The 25444-nt window shown below is 39.7% G+C and overlaps 1 protein-coding gene across 5 annotated transcripts in view; it reads left to right on the top strand.

Moving 5' to 3' along the window:
* Window positions 1-7744: 7744 nt before the first annotated feature.
* The window catches only part of Thoc1 (THO complex subunit 1), a 39508-nt gene continuing 21808 nt past the window's right edge, over window positions 7745-25444 (top strand). For 3 of the 5 annotated variants that reach the window (XM_021265183.2, XM_013075239.3, XM_013075238.3), the window contains exons 1-9: window positions 7745-7840; window positions 10268-10341; window positions 10434-10494; window positions 11655-11721; window positions 15245-15363; window positions 15816-15864; window positions 16480-16575; window positions 20233-20315; window positions 21891-21964. In XM_021265183.2, coding sequence (XP_021120842.2) covers window positions 7787-7840; window positions 10268-10341; window positions 10434-10494; window positions 11655-11721; window positions 15245-15363; window positions 15816-15864; window positions 16480-16575; window positions 20233-20315; window positions 21891-21964 — 677 coding nt within the window. In that variant the 5' untranslated portion in view covers window positions 7745-7786. Of the gene's footprint in view, window positions 7841-8749; window positions 8956-10267; window positions 10342-10433; window positions 10495-11654; window positions 11722-15244; window positions 15364-15815; window positions 15865-16479; window positions 16576-20232; window positions 20316-21890; window positions 21965-25444 lie in introns of all 5 variants that reach the window. The other 2 variants (XM_087189885.1, XM_087189889.1) reach the window with 2 other exon arrangements.

Below are 25444 nucleotides of genomic sequence, written 5' to 3'. Positions count from 1 at the left end.
CTACAAAAGCACTGAAAAGCCCATTTCCGTTTCCAACATCCTATCTTTGTGAAGCAGGGTTTTCTCCAATTTCAGCAACTAAAATGACAGTAGACTAGCCATAGCAACACCCTTCAGGTGTCACTGTCTCCTACCACCTCCTCCTAGTTGCTGGAAAACAAACTGAAGGCTTCCACTGATCCTGTATTATGGCGAATTGTATACTTAATTATGCATTACTATGTAATAACAAAGTGCACAATAAATGTAATGTGCTTGAATCACCCAAAAACTATCCTTGCCTCTATGTTTTGTGGAAAAATTTTCCACTGGTGCCAAAAAGATTAGGGACTGGTGTGCACTGGATCTCTAGCACACTGGATCATCAACCGATCCCATTCGGAATATTAGAGGACTCAACCTTATTTTGGAATTAAAAAAATCAAGAGGACACCAACAACCTACTGAATTGTAGATGAAACCCTCTTCAGCTCCTGAATTAGTCAACTGGGATTACTTTGGTGTGGTATTGGAGATTAATCCCAGGGTCTGAGGCATGTTAGGCAAGTGCTCTAACTCTGAGGTACATCCTCAGCACATTTTTTAATTTTGAGACCGTCTCACTAAATTGCCCACATGGCCTTTAATTTGCAATCTATGGGCCTCAGCCTCCCAAGTAGCTGGGATTACTGATATGTTGCCCCCCCACTGCCCATCCCCTGCTCAGATGGCATTCATTGATAGCAAGTGAATGAAGTCCAACTTGTAACAACATTAAAGTATAGTATCATGAGAAGGATTTCCTGGTTTATGTAACTTAGATGGATGGTAGGAGAGCTGTCATCTGACAAGAAAAAGTCCAGAGTTCAAACTGCGCTGCAATCAGTTTTCCAATTCTCCCATCTTTCCCTCTCCCCCTCCCTTCCCCATCCAGGTGACATCCTTCCCTTCCCTCTTTTCATTCTTCTGGCAGCTCACCTTTCAGCTGTTTCGTGTGTTGGCTTCATTTTCTCTCTCTAGATTGGACTTCTCCAAGCAGCTGGGAAGATGACTACACTAGCTCAGCACTCACATTTACTCCAGGGAACACAGAATTGTTCAGGGCAGCCAGTGTGACCAGCTGATGTTATCCTACTAGCTGTTTGGTATCAAGCTACCCTTCCAATTCAAGGGAAATACCAAATCAGGGTTTGTGGCTCTCTACAGAAGCAGAAAGAGGAAAGGACAGGTATAATTTCTCCCATGCTCTGGGAACTAAGCACGGAGTACCAGATCTGAGGTTAACCAGTCAGATACTCCCACCCATAATCCTGAATTTAGAGAAATAACAATTAAATTTTGAAAGCTGGGGACTGTGTAGAACAGCTGCAGCCACACAGTGTGGTGGCGAGTATCCGGGAACTATAGAGACAAGAAACAGAGTTAACCCATTAGCAATGGTGATCACAGGGACCTCCGACAAGACCACCTCTTTCTTGCTTGTAACAAGTTTTGTCAGGATGGAGCTCCAGCTTTCCACTTGGTTGTGTAAGCCTCTGATAACTTCCCAGTAACTAAAAATTTTAGTCAGAGTAGACTTCTATTGTTTATTTTAAAAACTTTTGACTAATACAGCAATCATATTTTCTAGCTCCCAGAATAAAAATGTCAAAGACCCATCATTAGCCAGCCCTGGTCACAAGCCCCGACCGATTTGCTTGATACAGAATAGAAGCAGAGTAGATGGCAAGGGCGGAGAGGAAAATGTGCTATGCAGCCCCTGCAGTACTCACAAGGACTGGGCAATCATGGCTTTCACTTACAAGCATGAAAACCCTCCAGTCCTATGAACATAATCAGATGCTCCACAGAGTGGAAGCATAGTGCTGGGGATTGAACCCTGGGCCTCATGATGCTACATAAGTGCGGCACCACTAAGCTATGTCCCCACCTTTTAAAAAAAAATGTTTTTTATGTGTTCAGTGAAACTCTGTGGAATGACAATTTAAAAAGTGAGATCCTGACACCCTGACCCAGTCCCCTCCTCCTGCCTCAGTGTACACTGCCTCCATCTTCCTCATCCTCCAGCTACACTCTTCTTTTGCTCTCACAGCCTGAGCACTGTCCTAACAACTGCTGCACATGCTGCTCCACCTGGAAGGCTCTTTCTTGCCTCCCCCTACCAATGCCCCACCTTGTAAGTGAACTGTACAACTGATTTCTTTTCATCATTACATTTTAGGTTAAATATCACTTCCACAGTGTCTTGTCTGACAACTCTACTTAAATGTTGCCCAAGTATTCAGTACCTCAGTCTTGCATTTTTTTTGAGTGATATTTGGGAATTGATATCTAAGAGTGATATTTGGGAGTGATATCTAAGAATTGTTTGAATGCAGTTTCTTCATCTGTAAAGTGGAAAAAATAAAGTGGAAAAAACCTTACAAGGTTGTTGGGAAGACTGAATGAACAGTACTCAGAATTCTGGCACACAGTAGCTTTCAATAGGTATTGCTTCCTTCATAAGACCGGAGTAAAGGTCTTTCGTAGTTTTACTTTTTCAAAAAGTCTGATCCCCCCACAGAATAAAAGTTCCATGAGTAGTAACTCTTTTGCTCACAGTGTCAGCTTCGTAACATAAAAATACAGTATTCTCAGAACATGACTAAGTTACTACAGTAGTCTGCCCTTCTCCATGTTCCAAGACCCAAACTGAGTGGATGTCCCAAACTGAGGACAGTTCATAATTCTATATGGACAATGTTTCTTTCTCCCTTTACATAGGCTACTAAGTGACTAAAAACAGGTAGCATATGGATATGCTAGACAAAGAAATAACTCATGCCCAAGTAGGAGGGAGCAAGAGGGAGATTTTATCACACTACCCAGAAAGGCATATAATTTAAAATCTATTATTTCTGGAACTTTCCATTTGGTATTTTCAAACTATGGTAATCACAAGTAACAAACCAAAAAAACCAAGGATAAGGGGGACTACTGCATGTCACTTCTCACAACAGTGTGGTTGCCATGAAAATGCTCTCCTCAGATCTGCCACGGGAACATGACTGACAGCCCCGCTGCTGTTCTCTGGACTCACCACCACATCTGCACGAGGCCATGCTAAGGCTCTTCCAGTCTATGGCTGGGCCATTCCGGCAAATTGCAGGGCTCTTCCTTGAAGGGCCCTCATTGGCAAAACCAACTTTCTCGGACCTGTGCGACACTCAGAAACTTCTTCCCAGCCCTCTTTCCTCATCTCGCTCCTTCCACAGGTGTCAGACTTGCACTGTTGTCTGCAAGCCGTCATCCTAGATCTTGCTCCCTCTGCATATCTCATCCCACATTGGTGAATGCCTCTTTGTAGACCCAAACTAACATAACCACGATCACCAGCAACACCCCTAAGGTGAGAATTCACGCACAAGTGATTTAGTAAGGTCATGCTCGCCAGGAAAACTGGTAAAGGAGAAAGAAAAACAGGGCAGGGAGGGGAGCAAGCTGAGCAATGGTAATTTCGGGCACAATTTTTGTCTAATCCTGTAGAGAAGCTGGGTTCTCAGAAGTAGAAGTAACCCTTCATCATAATTCATCTTGAGTTATGTTCATTTATGTGCCCCAACTAAGCTCAATTTTATAAGATACACTAGATAATCTCTCTCTCTCTCTCTCTCTCTCTCTCTCACACACACACACACACACACACACATTAGTCTGTTTTCTATTGCTGTAACACAATTGAGATTCAATCTTTTTTTTTTTCATTTTTTCAGACAGGGTCTCACTTTGTAGTTCAGCCTGGCCTTGAACTTGTGGCCTGCCTCCTGCCTCAGTCTCCCCAGTGCTGGCATTACAGGCATGTGCTACCATGCCTGGCTCAAAATTCTACTTATTAAAGAAATAAATGAGATTTATTTCAGCTCACAGTTCTGGAGGCTGTCAAGATTAAGACTGGGTAGCTCACTGGATCGCATGCCACATTCTAGCATGGTGGAAAAATGGGAGGAAAGCCAAGTAGGTAACACTGGGGTGGACTTAATGACATCCAGCTGTCAGGAACTAATCCAGTGCTGTGAGTGAAAAAACACTCAAGAGAAAAAAAATAACATGAATCCCTTTATGAGGACTCTGCTGCCATGACCCAAACACCTCCCACCAGGCCCCGCCTTCCAACACTGCAGCAATGGCCACCAAATTTCAGTGAGGGTTTTGGAAGGGTAAAACCATATAAAAATCACAGCAGTACAGAATCTGCCATGTAATCCTTTGAGAATACTGGATGTACAATCCAATACTGACCTATGCCTAGCAGCTAATAGGCACTAAGTTTATGTTGAATTAATTGTACAACAATATAAAATGGTTGAAAATTGCCACTATCTTATAAAAAAGCATCATGTAAATTCTTTTTCCACAAAAGGTTACATCCAAAATATAAAGCACCATTGCCCTATTTTTACTCTCTCAGTTCTAGTCCTTCCCCATTATAGAAGTCATACTTTTTGCCCAAATCGGCCTCTCAAACATCAGATCCCTGTAATTATTTTACTCCACTTGTGAAACTATGAGAGAGAAAAGGAGAGAGGGACAGAACCTGAACTGGCCAAATCTGCAATCTAGCATTCTACTGTAGTAAGCATGGAGCAGAACGTTTCCTTTTACCTGGGCAAGCGTCAGGAGAAGGCCTAGAAGAAAAGGCCAAGCTGCCTCCTCGGTCCTGTTTTCCTGGATCTTACACTGAACTGGATGGTAAACTGAACTCAAGAATACACTAAGGAAAAGAAGGGATCGAAGATACGAATGCTTAGAATTGACCCAAATCACACTCTGGAATTTCCCAGGGAGGGCTATTTCCTAACAGATGTGGTCACCTACCATCTTCCCTCACACCTAAGCTGTGTATTGAGCAGGTGCTCAATAAAGCTAAGTGAAAAGGTTACGTGTCATCGAATGTCTTCCCTCTTCATGTATTATTACCTATCTTCTTACATATCCAATTATAAGGAAATAATTGAAGACATGGACCAGGCCAACGATTTGGTAAAGATTCAGGAGTTAAGACTTGAGAAGACAGGTTTTGGGATTAGAGCTGGGCTCAGATCCCAAACTCTGCTTTCTCTAGCCACGTGACCTAGGGAAATAAGGCAGTTTCCTTAATTTGGCATCAAAGACCCCGGAAAGTAACATTTTTGCCACCCTATCAAGAAGCCTCTCTAGGTATTAAATGAGTATAATAACTGTATCACCTATTTCAAAATATTACAGTATCCAATGAGATAATACTGCATGTTATGCATTATAAACTATAAAGTGCTTAATTTGATCTAAATGTTGCATATTTTACTGTAGTGATTTTTTTTTTTTTTTGGTACCAGGGATCGAACTCGGGTCCTTGCACTTGCTCAGCAGGTGGCGAAACCACTGAGCTAAATCCCTGGCCCCCATAGTGATTTTTGATGGACAGCCTTTTAAAATGTTACCTACTTTCTTGCCTTACCAAATATAAACTTAACATGAGGGCTTAAGATCAGACTTATATGTGCTATTTTTGCCTTGTTATCTAGCCAGACTGCTGCTTTAAAAAAGCTTTTCAATTTCTTGCGGTAAAATACACATAAAATTTAGCATCTTAAATTCGGAGGGGAGGTGTTAGGGATAAAACTCCTTGGTCCTTTTCTGTCAGTGCGAGGTTCCCCAGACCATTCTGAGTCAGGGTCTCGATAAGTCACTAAATTGGCCAGAGTGGGCTTGAATTTGTAATCCTCCTGCCTAAGCCTCCCAGAGCACTGGGATTACAAGTGTGCGACACCATGCCCAGCTGTGTTTAAGTGGCCAACTCGGTAGTAATAAATATATTCACATCATTGTGCAGCCGTACCACCATCCCTCTATAACTTTACTTGTCCTTAACTGAAACTTTGTACCCTTTAATGGCAACTATTAGCCTCAATGATTGCTGCCTTTTCTGTTTCTCTCTGTTTCATTGCTTCACTCATTTTAGCAGCAAAAACAAGTTCATCTCTCTCCTCCCAAATATACTGTTAACTACATCTTGATAGGAACTATGTAAGCCATTTTTAAATCCAAAATATTCTTTGGCATCATGTCGATACCCTTTGGTTCCAACTTGAGTTTTTAGCCCTATTTCTTTCAGAACCCTAAATAAAAGTTAAACAGCAGTCCCTCACACTTTTTTTTTTTTGGTACCAGGGATCAAACCTGGGACCTTGTGCTTTTGAGGCAGGCGGTGGATCCACTGAGCTAAATTCCTGGCCTGTCTCACACTTTTTCAAAAAAAAACAAAAAACAGGGTCCTGCTATGTAGGTTCAGAGGCAGGTCTTGAACTCACCGACTCAAGGTGCAGCCCAGGTTGGCCTCGAACTCACGATGATCCTCCTGCCTCAAGTGCTGGGATAACAGGCCTTTGGTACCACACCCCGGTCCCTCCACACTTCCACTCATGCTATTTCCTCCATTTGGAATATCATTTCTATTTAACCCTCCCATCCCTGCCTATGCCTACTAAAATCCTTCAAAGTTCGGCTCATACTCTGACTTCTCCATGAAGGCCGATTGCTTGCCTCAGATTGCAGTGATCTGTCTTCTTTCCTTTGACAGCTATCATCTCTTATACCAGCAACTTTATACTGTAGCTATCACCTTACATCACCAATCTCAGAGCACCTCAGAAAAGGAATTAAGCTATATTATTTCATTCGGCCATTTTGTTTGTGTATTATTCAACCAATACTATCGTGTTTAACAAATGTTTGCCAAATAAGTGGAATTCTAAGTTGCCAGGCTTTAAGAGATGAGTCAATAATCTTTTCTTTTCTTTGGTACCAGGGATCGAACTCAGGGCCTCGATGCCACAACATAACTCTGGGATTTACTGTCACTCGGGTTCTCAATGGCCATACCTCTCCTGGGAAAGGAAGGGAGGAAAAGTTGAGGAGACACGGATTTGTAAAGGATCCTGCATCCCAGACACAGCACATTTCATTTTAAGGATGAATACCATATTCCTTCTACAACTTTTTCTTTCATTAGAGCCTACATGGGCCAGCAAATTTAACTAATTCCTAATAAAGATACAAGTACTACTGCGTTGATCTACAATTTACACTTCCGATCACTATTTTTGTTTATGTTTTTGAGACAGGGCCTCGATGGGGTAGTACCAGCTGGTCTTGAACTCACTATGTAACCTAGGCTGGCCTCGAACTCGAAGCGATCCTGTCTCGGCCTTCCCGAGTGCAATCCCAGCGCCATCACGCCCAGTTCTATTTTATTCTTTTCAACGGCTGTGAAATAGTTATTTTTACTTAAGAGAAAAGGCAAGTGTGCTCTATGAGCTACAGGGTCCCTAAATGACCCGCTAGTAACTAAATCCGAAGCCTGTCAGCATTCGGCCCCAAACTTTGGGGAAGACCACGGTGCTCCTCGGCTGCCTCGGATTCTCTGGCGGCGCGACCTTGCTGCGCGGCCCTCGGGAGCTGCAGCAGCCGCCTTCACCTGCTCGGCCCACAGGGACGCAGGTGCGCGTCCGGCATTTCCCCGCCCAGAAGTGCAGACCCTACAGGGCGAGGCCGCCAAGTCCCCTCGGCCCTAGGGTTACCCAAGAACCCCCCAAAGGCGAGGCCGGACGCTTCAGGCTCCCGACACCCACCCAGGCCGTCAGCCAAGACGCTCGCCCCGAGCCGCCCCCAGCCCGGCCTGCCCTCACTCGCGGGCCGCTCTAGCCACGCCCGGGCGGCGGCTCGTAGCTTCCCGCCTGACGTCATCACCCGGCGCCCAGCGTGGTCGCGGGCTCGCGCGGCTGGGAAGATGTCTGCGACACCGCTGCTCTTCAGTTTGCCCGAAGCGCGAACGCGGTTTGCGGTAAGCCGGGAACGAGAGGGGCTCGGGCCTAACTCGGCACTATTGTTTCCTTTTTTATCCCCTGAAATTTCTTGAATTTTGCCCTGGGATGAAGCGGGTCGGAGGGGTGTACACCGCGGCGTTCGCTCCCGGCCCCTTCGGGGGTGGGGAGGTAGGAAAGCGCGCTACCTGCATCTTCCGTGGGTCCCGCGCCGTCCGCCTCAGCCCATCGCCTGCGAGCCCCGAGCGCCCTTGCCGATACCTGCGGTCAGGTCCATCTGTGCTTACCTGCCTGGGCGAGCGTCTCCAGAAGGAGAGCTGCCGCAGCGCGTAGGCGAGAGGGATTTATACTCGAGACCGAGGTCTCGCCCCGCCTCCTAAGCCGCCAGATGCCTATTACGCCAAACAGTTCCCCGCTATCCCCTCACCGTCCTGAGAGTGATAAGGAGCTACGTGGGAAGAGGCAGGCAGACAGATCATCTTGGGGAGGGTTACCAGCTGCTGTTTTGTTCTTGCTCAACAGGGAAGGGTAGTTTGAGCATTTGGGGAACATTTTATGGAGCACTTTCACGTTAACTCACTTAACTATTAAGATAACGCTAAAATAGACTGTGTTCTTATTTCTAGTACGTGAGATAGAAACAGCCCCCACATTAATTGACTTAAGATGGTTTCGGACCCAGTGTTGTATTTGTATTGCCCACCATAGCAACGTGTGTGTGAAGAACACTTCCATATCATCTGACTGTGTTCGTCTCTGCCATCTCCATCAGTATTTTAAGGCATGGTTCAAATACTCAGATATTTAACTCTTAGATGTTTGTAGTGATGGTAGAATGAAAAAGAAAAATGATTCTTTGTGGTCAGTTTTCCCGTTTCCCCAAAAAACATGTTTTTGTCTGATGAGTTATATCTTCTTTATGTCATCAGAATTGTCTTCTTTGATCACATTTATCCCGAAATTTAATTTCCATTTAATTGGAGATCATGCAGTCCAGTGCTCCCAGGCTGCATTGTGCAGTGCTATCACCTGGAAACCTTGTAAAATAGAAGATTCTAATTCAGTCAGTCTGGAGTGGGACGGAGAGTCTGCGTTTCTAACAAGTTCCCAGGTGATGCCACTGCTGCGGTCGATGGTAAGGCTCTATGACAATTCTCTTATTTAACTGGTGAGGCCAAGGAAGCACGTGGAGGTAAAACAATAAGTCCCAAGTTATTCAACCTGTTAGCTGCAGAGCCAGAAGTGGACATTTACAGTATAGATCTAACCCCTTATCAGGTAGTAGAACGACTTTTCAAATACATTGTGAATTTGCACAGAGTGAATGACTTTGCAATATTGCTGTCTTTTAAGTTTTGGGGGGTTTTTTGGTACCGGGGATTGAACTTGGGTCCTTGCGCTTGCGGAGCAGGCAGTGGAACCACTGAGCTAAATCCCCGGCCCCTATCTTTAAGTTTTGATCACTTTAAACATTCAGAAGATATTTATTCATTGCTTACTATTTGTCAGAGACTGCTGAGCAAGGTACACTGGACCCTTGACTTATGAACCCCATCCATTTGGCAGGGCTGGTTGTAACTAAGTCAGTACAGCTGAGATCTGGATGTTTACCTAGATACACAATTTAGATGATAAGAGGCAGATGACTCTCCCATTAACCTAATTATTCCAAGTTGTTTGTACATCAGGCCAGTCATAACTTGAGGGTGCACTATATCTGCAGGAGATAGGACTTGAAGTAAGTCTGGAAGAATGGCTAGAATTTGGATGAGTAGGTAGGAAGAACAGCTTGAATGTGTGAATGAGCTTGATAAAAATGATGTTAAGAAATGGCCAGATTTTAGTGGGAGGGTATGTTAGAGAAAGGGGGTGTTTGGGTAGATTGAATAGGATAACATTATCAGAGGCTTTAAGGGAGCTATGAATATTCTAAGCCAATAAGGAGCCATTGGAGTTTGTTTTTTGTTTTGCTTTTTTGTTTTTTTAGTAGGGTACTGTCATAGATGTGATATTTAAAGAAATAGTAGGAGCGAACCAGCCACGGTAGCTCACTTCTGTAGTCCCAGCTAATTGAGAAGCTGAGTTGGGAGGATTACTTGATCCCATGACTTTGGGACCAGCCTCGGCAACATAGCATAACCCCAGTTGAGGGAGAGAAAGGACTTGGAATGAAAAAGTCTAGCTATATGCTCTTCCCAAATTTAAAATGATGAGGCTCTATGTCATTAAGTGGCATTTAAAATAAGAATTACTTGCTGTGCAAGCACAAGGACCCGAGTTCGATCCCTGGTACCAAAAAAAATAAAATAAGGATTACTGAGAGAATGACTGACTGATAGGGAATTTTTCCTGGTTGTAAACATTTCTTAGAAAGATAGACTATCGATGAATGATTATTTTTCAGTAAACAAAAAGCAGACTCCAGTTTGCTGTTTTTATTTTTTTAGAAGTCTGCTAGAGAGGCCTTGAATAACAAAAATATCAAGCCATTGTCAAATACCTTCAACCAGTTACCTGGCAGGTAAGGCGTTATTGTCTCTGAAAAATGTCTGCATGAATATTTATATTTGCCCTGAGCTGTATAAAAATGGGGGCATCTTTTGTTTTTAATAGTGAAAATGAAAAAAAATGTACCCTGGACCAGGCTTTCAGAGGTATTCTAGAAGAAGAGATTGTAAGTATGTTTTTCCTTTGTTGTTAAAATTTTATTGGTAAATATACTGTGATATTAGAAAATTGCTTTTATTCCTAGGATGATTATGTAAACATGACCTTTTTTTTCCCCAGCATGAACGTGCTGCCTGTGAAAGCTGATTTGATTGTTGGTGTAGGAGTTATGTCATAATTAAGGATTTTGATAGCACAAGTGCAGTTTAAAGTGTTGGTGATAAGAAATGTAACATTTGGTTTTAATGAACAAGAACTAGACGTTAAAGGTGGGTTCTCTCACTTGGCAGTATAAATTTAGTGGCCCAGTCTCTAGTGGCATGAAAGGTCCAGTCCAAGGAGGTTCAGCTGGGAATTAGGATTCCATGCCGTGGTTTTCCTGTGGTACCCAAGGTATTAGTAAGCATATGTAAATAACTAAATTTTCTCTACCTTCAGGAGAGAAAGCCTATCCGTGAAAAATATAAATTTATTTTCCATTAGTGGAGCTGTTGACTAAAAGGAACTTTTTCAGCAGTTTATTCTTGGTCAGGCAGAATTTGGCTAGATCTCAATAGCCATAAAAGTTTCCCCTTTGTGCAGACAGTTCTAGATCAAACTTATTCTTTCCTTTTCTTCAAACTTGATCACTTTTCTATTGTGAGGCATTTGGGAAGTAACTTTGCTTTCAGAGCTTCAGTTTCACTTATAAAGGGAAAAAATGCATTTTTCTTGTTCTTGTATAAAACAACACAATGAACATTCAGCAGACGCTGGCTATTTCAATTGCATAATACCCGAATAATTCTACTCTCCTAGGAAACCCTCCTCGGATGCACTGATACACAAATGTGCAGCATTAAGATCCCCAGCCCTCCTTTGCCCGCTGCCATGGATTGAGCTCTGGCCTTAGCACTTCTGTTCTTAATTAGCTTATCGTATTAGCCTCATGCCATCATTTTCCTGAGATTTTGAGAAAGTTACTGCTTATTACTTGACATTCTTCTAGAATTATTTATTTATATATTATTATTCATTTTTTGTATTTTCATCTTAGAAAATAATTTTATGTTCTATAAGAATTATTTTGATTCCATAATTGTGATAACGTCAAAGGACATGTTTTTCTTGTTAGCAAATTAGCCTGAACTCTTGCCCCTAAATTAAGTTTTTCTTCTCTGTTGGTAGATAAATCATTCATCATGTGAAAACGTTTTAGCTATTATTTCTCTTGCTATTGGGGGAGTAACTGGAGGTAAGTGTGGTTTGGTTTTATAAAAGTTACTTTGGACACAAAATGTTTACTTAAAACTTCTCCCTATACCTCTCAACCTGTCTGATTTTGTTCATTTTTCGAATTCTGCTTGACTCCCACTTTGCTAACAATTTGTCCCAAGCAAATTTATTCATACTTATTTCTCATCTCTGTTACACAGTGCACATATTGACACTTCCTTTGCTTTTCAGTTGATTCATTCATGCACTAAGTGTGTATTGAGCATCTACTATTTGTCTGGTACTAAGCTAGGATTTGGAGATTCAGTAGTGAATAAGACATACTCCCCACTGATACACATCTAGGGGTTGATGGAAGAAACAGATATGTGAATATGTCACTGGAGTATAAATACTGTGGTTGAGTGGGAATGACGTGTTGAAGGAAATACGTAAAAATGACTGAATTTCAGAATCTAAAAGAATCGGAAGAGGTTTTAGAAATCAAACTGTACCATGAGGGCTGGAATGTGAGAGATCATGAGTTTGAGAAACAGAAGGGAGTGGTTATTAAACAGGGGCCAAGTGCAGCATGCTAGAGACCTATGTGGGGCAGGGAGTTAACAGAGGACAGGCCTGGTGAGGAAGGAAGCAGGAGCGTGGGTTAGATCCTTCGTAAAGGCTATGTGTGCTGTGTGGAACAGTGCTGTGGAAGAACACTTGGGCTGGCAGGAAAACTAGGCAGGGGACTGTTAATGGGACAGTGGTGTATGGGGTGGCCATGACCCTTAAACGAGGCCCTTAGTAATACGTACACAGTGCCTGACATAGTAGGAGCTCATTAAATATTTTCACAACAAAATGTAAAGTAGTTCATCACCATTATTTAAATAATTAAAATGTTTACTTGATTAATTCAGATAATTTATGTGAAAACTGCCTTTTAATCTGTAAAGCAATATTCATCTTATTATTTTACTACTTACTGCAACAAAAACTGGAACACACAAGGTAAAAGTAGTCTCCCAGTGTTGCACCCAGCTATTTTGTGGTTTTATTTCCTAAGTTCTGACTTTACCTATTGAACTTTTATAAAAGCTACCTAATCATTCATTCATGAAGCAAATTTACATGCATTTGCAGTGCAGTTTTTCTTGCCTGGTTTCTGTCAAACAGTTTACAGTGTGTGCTTAGTTCATTGATTAACTTAGTGTATTATTCTTACAAGAGCAATGAAGCTCTTTAGCACTCAAGGCGGTACCACATCTATACTTAGAACTTCTACTTTGAGAAAGATGAGAACTTAGGAACTTAAACTATAAATAAAGGCATAGATGCATTTTTATTTTGTTTGGGGGGGAATTTCTTCTTGAGAGGTTATCTTTGTTTATGTAATGTGTTTTCAAATTGTCCATAAATATATTTTCTAATTTCAACTTGGGAGATATTTATTGAGCTTCTATTTGTTGTCAGACAATGGTTAAAACATATAGAAATGCCTACTCTTAAAAAACTCAGTTTATATTGCAAAGGAGTTTAATTAGGATATGCTAAATGATACTGTAGATGTATGTGCTGTGTGTTTCAGAAGCACAGATGAGGTGGTCTGCTTCAAGATACTAGGGTTTTTTTTGTTTTTTGGGTTTTTTGGTACCGGGGATCGAAGTCGGGACCTTGCTCTTGGAAGGCAGGTGAAGGCACCACCGAGCTAAATCCCTGGCCCCAAGATACCAGTTTTTTAAATGAGCTGACATTTACTCTACTTTGAAAGATAGAGTCAGTATTTTCCATGTGATAGAGAAGAAAGACTGTTTAGGCAGAAAAAGAAAATTCTGAATTAAACCACAGAAGTGTGAATATAGCCTGGCATTTAGGAGCTGGGGAAGGTATCTGTCCATTGTAAGCAGAGAGATCAGAGTAGAAGCTGGTATACAAGCTTGGAAAATTCTGGGAGATCATGAAACCCATTCCCATACCTCCTGGCTCACTAGAATTGACGACCACATCTGTTTTTAAATGAGATTCCCAGGCCCTCACTTATTTCTACTGATTCAAAATCTTTGGCAGTAGAATACAGACAGTTTTCTTACAATCTGTGATTGTTAGAAGTGATTTAACTTATGCCAGATGATACTGTAGCCAGGGGCAGAGAATATGCCTCAAATTTCTTGGGTGCACAGGACATGTAGTATAAGAATGTTAGAGTTGTTAGGAATTTAGATGTCATTGGTCCAGTCTCCTCTCTAGCCTCGCCTTCTTGTTGTAGCATCTCTGACTGGTGATTGCTAGGACTCATTATTTGAGCCTTCTGTTCTGATTTTCTCAGCCCTTGTGTTGAGTTGGCACCCGCTGGTTCTGGGCAGTATTCCACCTGCCATATTGCAGATGTGGTCTTACCAGTGCAGAATACAGCTGGAAGTATGTTTCCTTTCTGGACATGCTCTTTTAATGAAGTGTTTGGGGCTTACAGTACTCTAGACCCCCCACACACACACACATATCATGTGTAAGTGGCTGCTTTTTCTTTTCTTTTCTTTTCTTTTTTTTTTTTTTGGTACCGGGGGTTGAACTCCGGTCCTTGCACTTGCAAGGCAGGCGACGAAACCACTGAGCTAAATCCCCAGCCCTGCTTTTTCTTTTTTTAAGCACATCTAAGTACCTTAAAACAGAACAAAGAATGAGTAGGTATATAAATGCATTTTTAGCTATTCTGACTTTTTAAAAGAAAAACCTTCATTGACTTTAGAGACTGACATTGACTATCTACTTTATCATTCTTTTCTCTGAAATAATATGGTATTTTAAATGTTAAATCATAGTTGAAATGAATTCAAACCTTTTTGTTACCTCTTTTGAAGGTAATCTTTTCAAATCACAAAAACAATTTAGCAACATTACAAAACATCTGGAAATGAGAAAAAGGGAAAGCAGTAGTCATAATTCCTCTTAAGGACTACTGTTCATTTTGGTGTATGTTTCAGTTTCTCTAGTCTTTGAGAAAAATGTGTTTCAGTTTCTCTAGTCTTTGTCAATCCTGCTTTTTTCACTTCACATTCTATTGTAAGGATTTTTCCAAGTTGCTGTTGTCATCATAACTATCATTGTTAATTGGCTGCATTATATTCTCTTGATTAGCTTAGTGCTGAAGAGACCAGATTGTGGAGCCAGACTGCCTGGGTTCGTATCCCAGCTATACTACTTATTTACTGGCTCTAGGATCTTGGACGAGTTACTTAACCTTGCTATGTTTCAGTTTTCCCATCCTATAAAATGAAGATAATATGATCTACCTCATAGGGTTGTAAGGATTAGTATTTGTAAAGCTCTTAGTGTACCTGACAGGTAGTAAATCCTCTGGCTGTTATAAAAACTACTGTGCATATAATCTAAAATTACTTAATATGTCTCATTCTGGGAACTCCTAGGTTGCTTGCATTTCTTGTCCTTTTAGTCTTATTATGAGTGAAAGTGTATCCTTTAAGATATTTTTCAGAATTATTTTTCATAGGCTGCTTTGTTTTTCAGTTTTTAAAATTCTAAATTGGCTTGTGTTCCACTTGAAGGTATTTGTACTGCATCTACGCCTTTTGTATTGTTGGGAGATGTTTTGGATTGTCTTCCTTTGGATCAGTGTGACACAATATTCACTTTTGTGGAAAAAAATGTTGCTACTTGGAAATCAGTAAGTGCTTTCTTTTCTTTTCCTCCCAGTAATGTCTTTCTGTAGACCCAGGAGTCTGAAGATAGTTTTGTTTTGTGTTGCTGGAAATCAAATCCAGGGTCTTGCTTGCTTTGTTTTTGCTTATATTTCTAATATCATTGATGCCCCAAAAGTTTGTCCCTATAAAAGAATTATGTAGTGTTCTCTCTTGGGAGAGCCCAGTGAGAACACGTGTAGGGAAATACTCGAAGTATAAAACTTGATTGAGTAGTTAAAATTAACTTGAAAACACTTTCATACCTTTACAACAGTAATCCAGTGTCCTGTTTAATCCGTTGGAAAGGTTATTTGCTTGAAAAAAGTGAAAGTAGCTTAGTGCATGTTAGTTTTCTTTAATTTAGTTCCTATGACTTAAATTTAAGGGGATGTCACAACTTCTGTAAGAACAATGATAATTTCTGTCTTAATTCTAGAATACATTTTATTCTGCTGGGAAAAATTATTTACTACGTATGTGCAATGGTAAGTGATTGTTTAAAAAAAATAAATGTTTTTTCAAAAACAGGTAGTTGAATTAAATACCAGTGATAACATTTTAAAGACAGCTTAAATTTTTTTTTTTTTTTGGAAGACAGTCTGGCTCTAGTTCAGGCTGGCTTTGAACTCACTATGTAGCCCAGGCTGGCCTCAAACTCATGATGATCCTTCTGCCTCAGCCTCCGAAGTGATGTGATTACAGGTGTGCGCTGCCAAACCTAGCAGTATCATAATTTTAAAGTAACAATCTGATTTATTAAAACTGATTATTTACTTTAGATTAAATTATTCCTTTTCTAGCTGCAAACTAGAAAATCAGAAAAATTTAGTAACTTTTATCTTGTTTGTGCTGAACTTTCATTCCAAATTTATAGTATTATGACTGTAGTTTCTGCCACTATTTTGAGAACCATTTCTTTAGGAAAACACTAACAAACTGATTAAGAAACTTAGGTATTGGGCCAGGGATGTAGCTCAGCGCCATAGTGCCTGCCTAGCAAGCCTGAGGTCCTGAGTTCGATTCCTGGTACCAAAAAAAAAGAAACTTAGGTATGGTTGTAATCTTTTCTGTGTATAATTTTTATTTCTGTATATTATTAGATCTCCTAAGAAGATTATCTAAATCCCAGAACACAGTCTTCTGTGGACGAATTCAACTCTTTTTGGCCAGGCTTTTTCCTCTGTCTGAGAAATCCGGTGAGCTTTTATACATTAAATGCTTTACACAGAAATACTGTGCAGCTTTTAATGGGTTACAATCTGTCATAATAATAAAAAAAATTATAAAAAGCTGAAAGATGACATAGAAAATTGTCACTTTATTTTCTTGTAGCTTTACCAGTTCTGGTGTATAGTATAGGTAATCCTGAAACAAAGTTTGATTCTTTAAGATCAGAGTTTATAATAATAATGTGCGGTTGAATAGCTGAAATACATAAATAGGAACCCACTATCATGTCTGTATTTCATTTCATAACTTGTGCCTGTTTATGTTTCTTCTTTCTGCCTTAGTCACTACTGTTTAGCCATATTTACTTCATTTCTTTCTTTTTAAATAAATTTTATTGTGAAATATAACCCTCATACAGAAAAGTCTGCAGCAAGTATATAATGATTTTGAAGCAAAACACTTACACAGCCATTTTCCTGCTCCAGAAATGGAATTCTCTGCAGCCTTCCTTGGGAGGCTGAAGCAGGATCACAAGGTGTTTAAGGCCAGGCTGGGCTGCATAGTGAGCTCCTGTCTCACAAAGAAAAATGTACAAGCAGTGCCTTTTTTTGTCATACTAGGTCTGTGTTCTTGTTCCTTTCTTGCTTAGTTCATGTGGTCAGAGTTGGTATAGATTCTGACCTTCCCTCTGTGATCATTTACCCCCTAGACTTTCTTACAAGTATATGCTTAGGTCTGTACTTTGCCTAAAAATCTGTCACCTTTATTCTTTTTTTTTTTTTTTGGCAGCAGGGATCAAACTTAGGACCTCACACTTGCCAGGCAGGCACTGTGCTACTGAACTAAATCACCGGCCCTTCACCTTTATACTTGTAGGATAATACTAGTAGATTTTTAGGTTGGCACTACATAGGAGTTCTTCTCATAAGAAATAATCTTTGTTTTATCTTCTGTCTTCCCATTGTTCTTTAAACAAGATGTTCAACTGAAGATAATCTAAGTTTGTCTGTCTGCTCTTGTGGATGTTTGTTTTTGTTTTCATTGGATATATATACTTAGTTGGAAATGTTAGGTCATATGTTAACACTTCAGTTTTAATTTCTCCTGGGTATGGATCTCAGAGTAGTGTTCTGGGGTCATAGAATAACTATTTCAATGTTTGAGGAACTATCAAACTGCTTTCCAAAAAGGCTGTATCTTTTTACATCCCATGTGAGTTCCAGTTTTGCTACATTCTGCTAACAGCTTGTTACTGTCTTTTTGACTATAGTCAACCTGGTGTGTATGAAGTGGTATGTCATGGTTATGATTCACATTTCCCTAGTAGTTAATAATGTTGAGCATCTTTTCATATGCTTATTGGCCATTTGTGTATCCTTCTTGGACATATTCAAATGTTTTGCCCCTTTTAAAGTCAGATTATTTGACTTTTTCTTGTTGAGTTATAAGTATTCTCTTTATATTCTGTAGACTAGACCCTTAAGTATGACATTTGCAAGTATTTTCTCCCATTCTGTGACGTATCTTGTCTTTTCTTTTTTCTTTTGTTCGTGCTGGGGATTGAACCCTAAGCCTGGCACATGCTAAACACATGCTCTACTGCTAAGCCACAACCTGCCCCGACTTCATTTTCTCGGTTATCATGCTGCAAGTTTTAAATTTTTCTTTTTCTTTTTTCTTTTTTTGTGGTACTAGGGATCAAACTCAGGACCTTGTGTTTGTGAGGCAGGCTGATTTAAGTCTCTGGCCCCACAAGTTTTAAAGTTTGATGAAGTTTAGTTTATCGGTTTTTTTCTTCCGTTGCTTATGCTTTCGGTGTTTTATCTAAATAAGCATTACCTAACCAGAGTTCTCAAAGATTTGCTTCTATGTTTTCTTCTAAATTTTGGCTCTTACATTTAGATCTGGGGTCCGTTTTGAGTTAATTTCTTCATATGATAGGAAGTAGGGATCCAGGTTCATTCTTCTGTTTGTGGATACCTAGTTGTCCCAGCACCATTTGTTGGACAGGTGTCCTCTATTAAATTGGCATCTTGCCTTCTTTATACCTTCAGAATATCAAGATAATTACTATCTTAGGTCCTTAACTCTTCCCTCTGTAAACTTTTTGTTCATTATTTTCATATTACTGATTTATGCTGTAGCTTAATTTCAGTCTATTTCTTCAAAACCCATTATCATTGCCTGATTTCACATTTCGTAGCATTTCACACTATCTGGTATTTTCAGGGTGTTTATGTTGTTCACTTCTATATTCTCTGGGTAATGGATTTTTGGAAAGCAGCCCACGGAGGGAAGAGGTATGTCCTTCTCAAGGCATCATTTTGATTCCACTGCTGGTGATGTCACCCTGATCACTGGGTTAGGATGGTATCGCCTGTATTTCTCTTGTGACGTTTTTCTGGTTTTCCCTTTGTAACTAATAAATATCAAAGGAGGAGATATGTTGAGGCTCCTCAGACACTCGTTCCCCTTAAACCTTTGCTTGATAATTATTAGTATTTTTAGTAGATGTTAATTAGTAGTCCATGCCTGTAATCACAGCTACTAGGGAGGCTGAGGCAGGAGGATTGGAAGCTTGAAGCCAGCCTGGACAACTTTGTGAGACTGTCTCAGAAAGGATTAGGGGTGTAGTTCAGTGGTCAAGCACTTGCTTACCATGCAGGAGGCCTTGAGTTCAATTCCCAGTACTGCAAAAATACAAGTAAAAAAGATTATCTGTGGATCTAACATGCAGTTACTATTTATTATTAATGTGTTATGGTGGTGATTTTCTCACATTTTTATGTCTTCTACATTTTTTAATAGAGATCCTTTCATAAGGAAGAGTTGTCTCTTCATTTACTTATCATTTGATCATCTGTTTCCAAATCGGTTCATGGGTATTTATTTTATTCTTTGGGTTATAATCCCACATATTTTTATTTTGTTGTTCAAATTGCTCCCAGTTTGGTCATTGGGAGCTCTTCTAGATTTTACTCATATGAAATTCTCCAGATTCATCTTGTATTTTTTTTCCTGCCTTCGCCCTGGTATCACCTATTTTTCCAAAGAGCGTAGAATGATAGTCAGAGCTCAGATTTGGGCCCTGGATATGTTCAGTGCTACTGGAAAGTCACTGCTTCGATGCTTCAACACACGGAGGTAGGAAAGGAGTATATACTGACCCACATATACATACACGCCTGTGTTTATTTCTGTGTCTGTCTATATATTTTTTTTGAGTAAGCAGCAACAAAAACCGTGAGATCTTACAGATACCTCTTAAATTGAATTCAGCAGCAATAGATCTGCTTATTTTTAACTTCCTTCTCTGAAAGTAATAAACTTGGCTCTGATTATAATAAATTTGTTTTTATACATCCTCACTGTTTGATGTAATTTATATTTATTCTTTGGCAAAATTATGAATTATTGTATTCTGTGGCGTAGTTATTGAATAGTTCTAAATAAAAATGATTATCTTAATTGAGACATGTTTGTATAGTCTAAAGGCACTTTTAACAAATGAATGTTAGAAAGCATTTGAAAACTCAAGTGTGATATTTCTGACTTGTTCTTTAGTTTAATTTTGGATTTAGCATTTTTTGTGTTTGGGTTATACAGTATGACACAAGTTATATTCTTACATGAGTTTAGGTGTCCAGTGGATTTACTTTCAAAACTTTTTTTTTTTTAAATAGGTCTGAACTTACAAAGCCAGTTTAATCTCGAAAATGTCACTGTTTTCAATACCAATGAGCAAGAAAGCACCTTGGGTCAGAAGGTGAGGCGGATACGAAATCTTCTCACAGGATATATGCCTGTTGTTGAGATAATTCATATGAATGGGCCTCTAAGTCATCAAAAATTTGGAAAACCTTAACTTTTAAGTTACATAAATATGTATTCTATGTAAAAAAATTCAGACGATATTTAACGTAAAAAGTATGGCTACTCTATAATTAAGGTAGGTTATGATAGGTAATGGGGTAGCTGTACTTAATATTTTAATTTTGTTTGTTGTGGTGCCAGAATTGAACCTCAGGGCTCCTATGTACTAGGCAAGTGCTCTACCACTGAGCTACATCCCTGGCCCTGTATTCAGTATTTTAATAGTTGTAATCATAAGATAGATTATGGAGTAGCTGTTCTTTCTGTTTTAAACATTGAATTTTTTACGTGAATATATATTATTTCTATAGCTAATCTTGATATTTTGTCTGACCTTACAGGACTTTTGAGTATTTGTACAGATGTATGTTTTTCTCCCAAATGAGGTTATACAATACTTACTACTCTAAAATTATTTTCTTCTTTTAACTGATTATTTCTGTATAAGTTCATTTTGATTTTTGTTTTTGTTACAATGCAATACTCAGTATTGAACCTAGAGCCTTCCCACTGAGCTACATCCCAACCCTTTTTAAATTTTATGTTTTGAGAAAAGGTCTTGCTCACTTGCCCAGCTGGGCTTGAACCTGCAGTCTTCTTGCCTCAGCTCATGATAAACTTTTGAATGGCTATACCACAATCCCATATCAGTGGATGTTTAGGCAACCTCTAATAGTGAAAAATTGTTAACAGCATTACAGTGAATATTTTTGTAGATATCATTGCTAAATTATACAGATGTCTTCTTACAGGTATAATTATTTAGTCAAAATATACATACAGTTTAAATTTTGATAGCTCTTGGCTAATTACATCTCCAAGAGGTTATGCCCAGTTGTACTGCCTGCCACCAGCGGCAGGTGGAGAAGGCCTCCCCATTTCCCCAGAACCTCATACCAACCCTGGGAATTAGCAGTTTTGTAAAATCTTTGCTTAACTGATGTAAATGCTTTAAGTCGTCTTCGTTTTAGTTTAATTTCTTGATTGTGATTGGAGTTGAGGAAATTATGTTAATGGAGTTCGTTTCTTCTATGAATTGCCTTCTCCTGCTACTTTCCCAGTTTACCACTGAGTCATCTTTGTCACTGTGTGTATTTGCAAAACATTTACCCATGGACCTTTTGTTCCTAGAGAATCTCTTATTCCTGTTTTGAGAAATAATTGGTTTAAATTTTTCTTTTTTTTGGTACCGGGTATCGAACTCGGGTCCTTGCGCTTGCGCAGCAGGCGGTGAAACCACTGAGCTAAATCCCTGGCCTGGTTTAAATTTTTCTACGGTGTCTTCAGACTGTGCTATGTCATTGCCATACTGCCCTGAGTTTTTGGGTCGCTGTCATGTATGGCTCCCATTGCCTTAAAGATTATAGGTCTGGGTAGTTACTGTAGCTAGGCTTCTCCAATCATGTTTGCCTAGCAGTGTATAAACTAATTCTAGCTTTATGATGGACTGTCCATTTTTAAAATTTAGCACACTGAGGATAGAGAAGAAGGAATGGATGTAGAAGAAGGTGAAATGGGAGATGATGAAGCGCCAACAACTTGGTGAGTTTTCAGAGCTTAAGATTTACGCCTGGGCATGGTAGTATGTGCCTGTGGTTGCAGTTACTCAGGAGGCTGAGGCAAGAAGATTGCAAGTTTGAGGAGAGTCTGCACAACTTAGCAAAACACTGTCTCAAAAAAGGCCAGGGTTGTAGCTCAATGGTATAGCACTGGACACAATCCCCACCAAAAAAAAAAAGATGTCTTGATTCACAAAGATAATCTGTTAGTGATTTAATAAGTACTGGAGTGAGGATATAGACAAGGAAATTATTCATACACTTCTTTTATATATACCTTTCATCTATATGACTTAATAAACCCTAAGTCATTAATGAACATCAGTTGGTTTCCATATTATGTACAGGTGGTTCATTGTTTACACAGCCATCTCATGCAAAATCCTTGTATTTGAAAACCCAGCCAGTGACAACCTTAGGAGTAAGCATTTCCCTTTTTCCTTCTTTGAAAGGGAGTGGGGCCGGGCTTGGCAGTGCACACCTGTAATCCCAGCACTTGGGAGGCTGAGGCAGCAGGATTGCCAGGAGTAAATTTAAGGCCAGCCTGAATTACATAGTGAGACCACCTTGTCTGAAAAAACCAAAAGAAAAAGGGGGAGGTATTGAGTTGACTTTAATGAGGTAAAAGAAATAAGAAGTCACCTCCCCCTCTTCTCTTTGCTCTTCTCATTGTACCTCTTCTCATTCTCTACCTCCCCGAGCCTGTTTGCCGAATAATTTCCTACTAACAGTTGGAAGCAGTGAGAAGGAGAACAGGGAAGTTAAAAAGCACTCGTCATGTATGTGAGGCAGTGGAAGTTATCATCAGTTGTAACTGAAAGAATTTCCCATCACTACTACCCACCAGATCAAGAGGGGATTCTGTATCTGCATGGGGAGATGTCCTGTCACCCCAGATTTTCAAATTCAAACAAGTATGCCCTAAGAAACATCTGGAAGTATTGGGACTGCAGGCTTCACTCCAGTGCTTCCTGGTCGTTGGAGACCTGTTTATTTATGTACATTATGGATAGAGGGGGCTTTTAAGGTCTGGCAGAAGGGCACTGATCCAAGGTATAGGTTCAGACATAGAGGAGTCCTTGGAGTGGAAACAGCCCCAAAGACACTGCTAAGTTAGATTCTGCCTATGCCTTTCAAGACAGTTCATTTCTCTTTCTCATTGTCAACAAGTTCAAACTGCAGGAAAGTCTCTTAAAACAGGACCCAGCACACTGCCTATCTCTCTGCAGAGAAAGAAGAAAGTTTATGGGAAATTACTTCATGAGCATCTGTATGTTACTGATGGCCTTAGACACTGTAATTTGTAAAATGGAACACATACATAGCTATGTATCTACAATATGAAGTCCACTTCAGATTTGCCTCAAATACACCTTTGTAAGGTCTTACAAAGTATCTCAACAGCTAAAAAATATATCAAGTTTTATATTTTGGTTAAAATAGTTACAAGAGTATTTTGTTTTGTTTTTAGTTCCAAGAGGTTTTTGGTCTGTTTTTTGCGATAGGATCTCTCTGTGTTGCCCAGACCAGCCTTGAATTCCTGGGCTCAAGCGACCCTACTGCCTCAGTCTCCCCAGTAGCTAGGACTACAGTCACATTTCAGCTGGCTCTAGTTAGACGTTGTTTTTAGAGTAACTCTTATCTTGAATTTGTTATTGTGTACAAATACTCTAAATAGTTACATATGCTTTGTGTGGGTAAATACCCCCGATGTTTCTGGGAAATGGGGAAGGTGGACAGTAAATTGCAGTGGTTGAGGAATGAGAGGCAAGTAAGGAAGTGGTGGCATGGAGTATAGACAATGCTTTCAAGAGGTAGGAGGGGGAGATTTATAACAATTATATTAGTGCTTCAACTATTAAAAACCCAGATAGAGGCCAGGGATGGAGCTCAGTGGCACAAAGCCTGCCTGGCAAGCACGAGGTCCTGAGTTTGATCCCCGGTACCAAAAAAACCCCAGAAACCTCCAAATATATGAATACTACTGATACTGTTGTACTTGAAAATTAATTCTGGGCTTGGGGTGTAGCTCAGTGGTACAGTGCTTGCCTGGCATGCACAAGGCCCAGAATTTGATCCTCAGCGTACCCCCTCCCCCCCACACACAGTTAATTTATTTAATTTAATTGATTCTGTGAAGTCCCTCAAAGACACACCATGCCAATTAGAGATCAGGAGCCTTTACAGACAGGAGATGATATAATTACTGTTTGGGATAAGATTGTTACTGGTATCAAGCATTAAATTAGATATAAACTACTTATGTGTGTGTATGTATATACACAGGCTCTTCAAAAGGAGTTTTGTTTCAAAAATATTTTTAGTATATGTGCTGCCAAAGCGAGCACATCAAAAATATTTTTTATTAAATGTATAGAACCCTGCAAACATTAGTTCTTGGTATTATTTCATGGGCATGTATAATGTATATAGTGCTTTTTCCCTTTTCAGTTTCTATGTTTTGGAAATTGTTCTTTCTGCGGCTTTTTTAAAAAAAAAAAAAACACCCATAGAAAATCCAGAGGTATAATTTTATGGTTGTAAGTCAAATCAGTGAGAGGCTGATGTTCAAATAATTGTTCCTGTTTTCAGAATTGTTACTGGGGAAAGTCAAAATTAGGCTAGCTAAATTATTTACCAGACGTTACTCATAATTCAGAGTTGTTGAAATCCAAATGAGTTGGTAAGCAGACTGTTGAACCTCTTTTACAAAATAAAGTGCATGAATTTTTTTTTGGTACTGGGGATCGAATTCGGGTCCTTGCACTTGCACAGCAGGCGGTGAAACCACTGAGCTAAATCCCCGGCCCCAAGTGCATGAATTTTATGAACACTATTTCTTGCAGACCAAAGGCTTTTTGGGTTAATTCTAAGATCACAGCTTTTTCACTAGGTATTTGACGTTGTCAGAAGTGGGAATATAAGATAAGCGATGTCTTACTTTACCTATAAATACGTATATGTTCTTCTTAAATTAAGATGCCAATTTATATAAATTTAATAAAATTATTCTTTAAAAAGATGTTTATGATACTTTCAGTACCTTGTGACCTTAATGTAGTTGGTCTTGTAGTGAGTCTTTGTCAGGTGTGCTTCTGTGTTTTACTAAAATAAAATATTTTCACGTTCTTCTATCTTTGATCACCTACTCTTACAGGAATTACTTTTATTTTATACTTCTCCACTCTAATCTCTTTTATGCAAAGAAACTAAAACATTTTTCAGTCTTTGATATGTCAACTCCTGCAGCCCCTCCCCAAAAAACTTTCAGAAAGTATGTGGTAAAAATTGTGCACACTTTGTTAGTGTCCTTTAAAAAGTTTTGTAATATTTTCCCTGACATGCCCTAAGCATCAAATAAAACAAAGGTAACTTTAATGGTATCTATCTTAAAAAATGCAAAGAACTTAACTTCGTTTATTGTCCAGAATACTGAATGCAGGACTTAAGATCGTGGTGCTAT

The sequence above is a fragment of the Heterocephalus glaber genome, unplaced genomic scaffold (genome assembly GCF_053883595.1).
Source record: "Heterocephalus glaber isolate CG9 unplaced genomic scaffold, H.glaber_assembly_v1.0 deba00000331, whole genome shotgun sequence".
In the NCBI taxonomy this organism is placed as follows: domain Eukaryota; kingdom Metazoa; phylum Chordata; class Mammalia; order Rodentia; family Bathyergidae; genus Heterocephalus; species Heterocephalus glaber.
The sequence above is the reverse complement of the archived record's forward strand: the minus strand, read 5'-3'. Positions and strand labels throughout refer to the sequence as shown.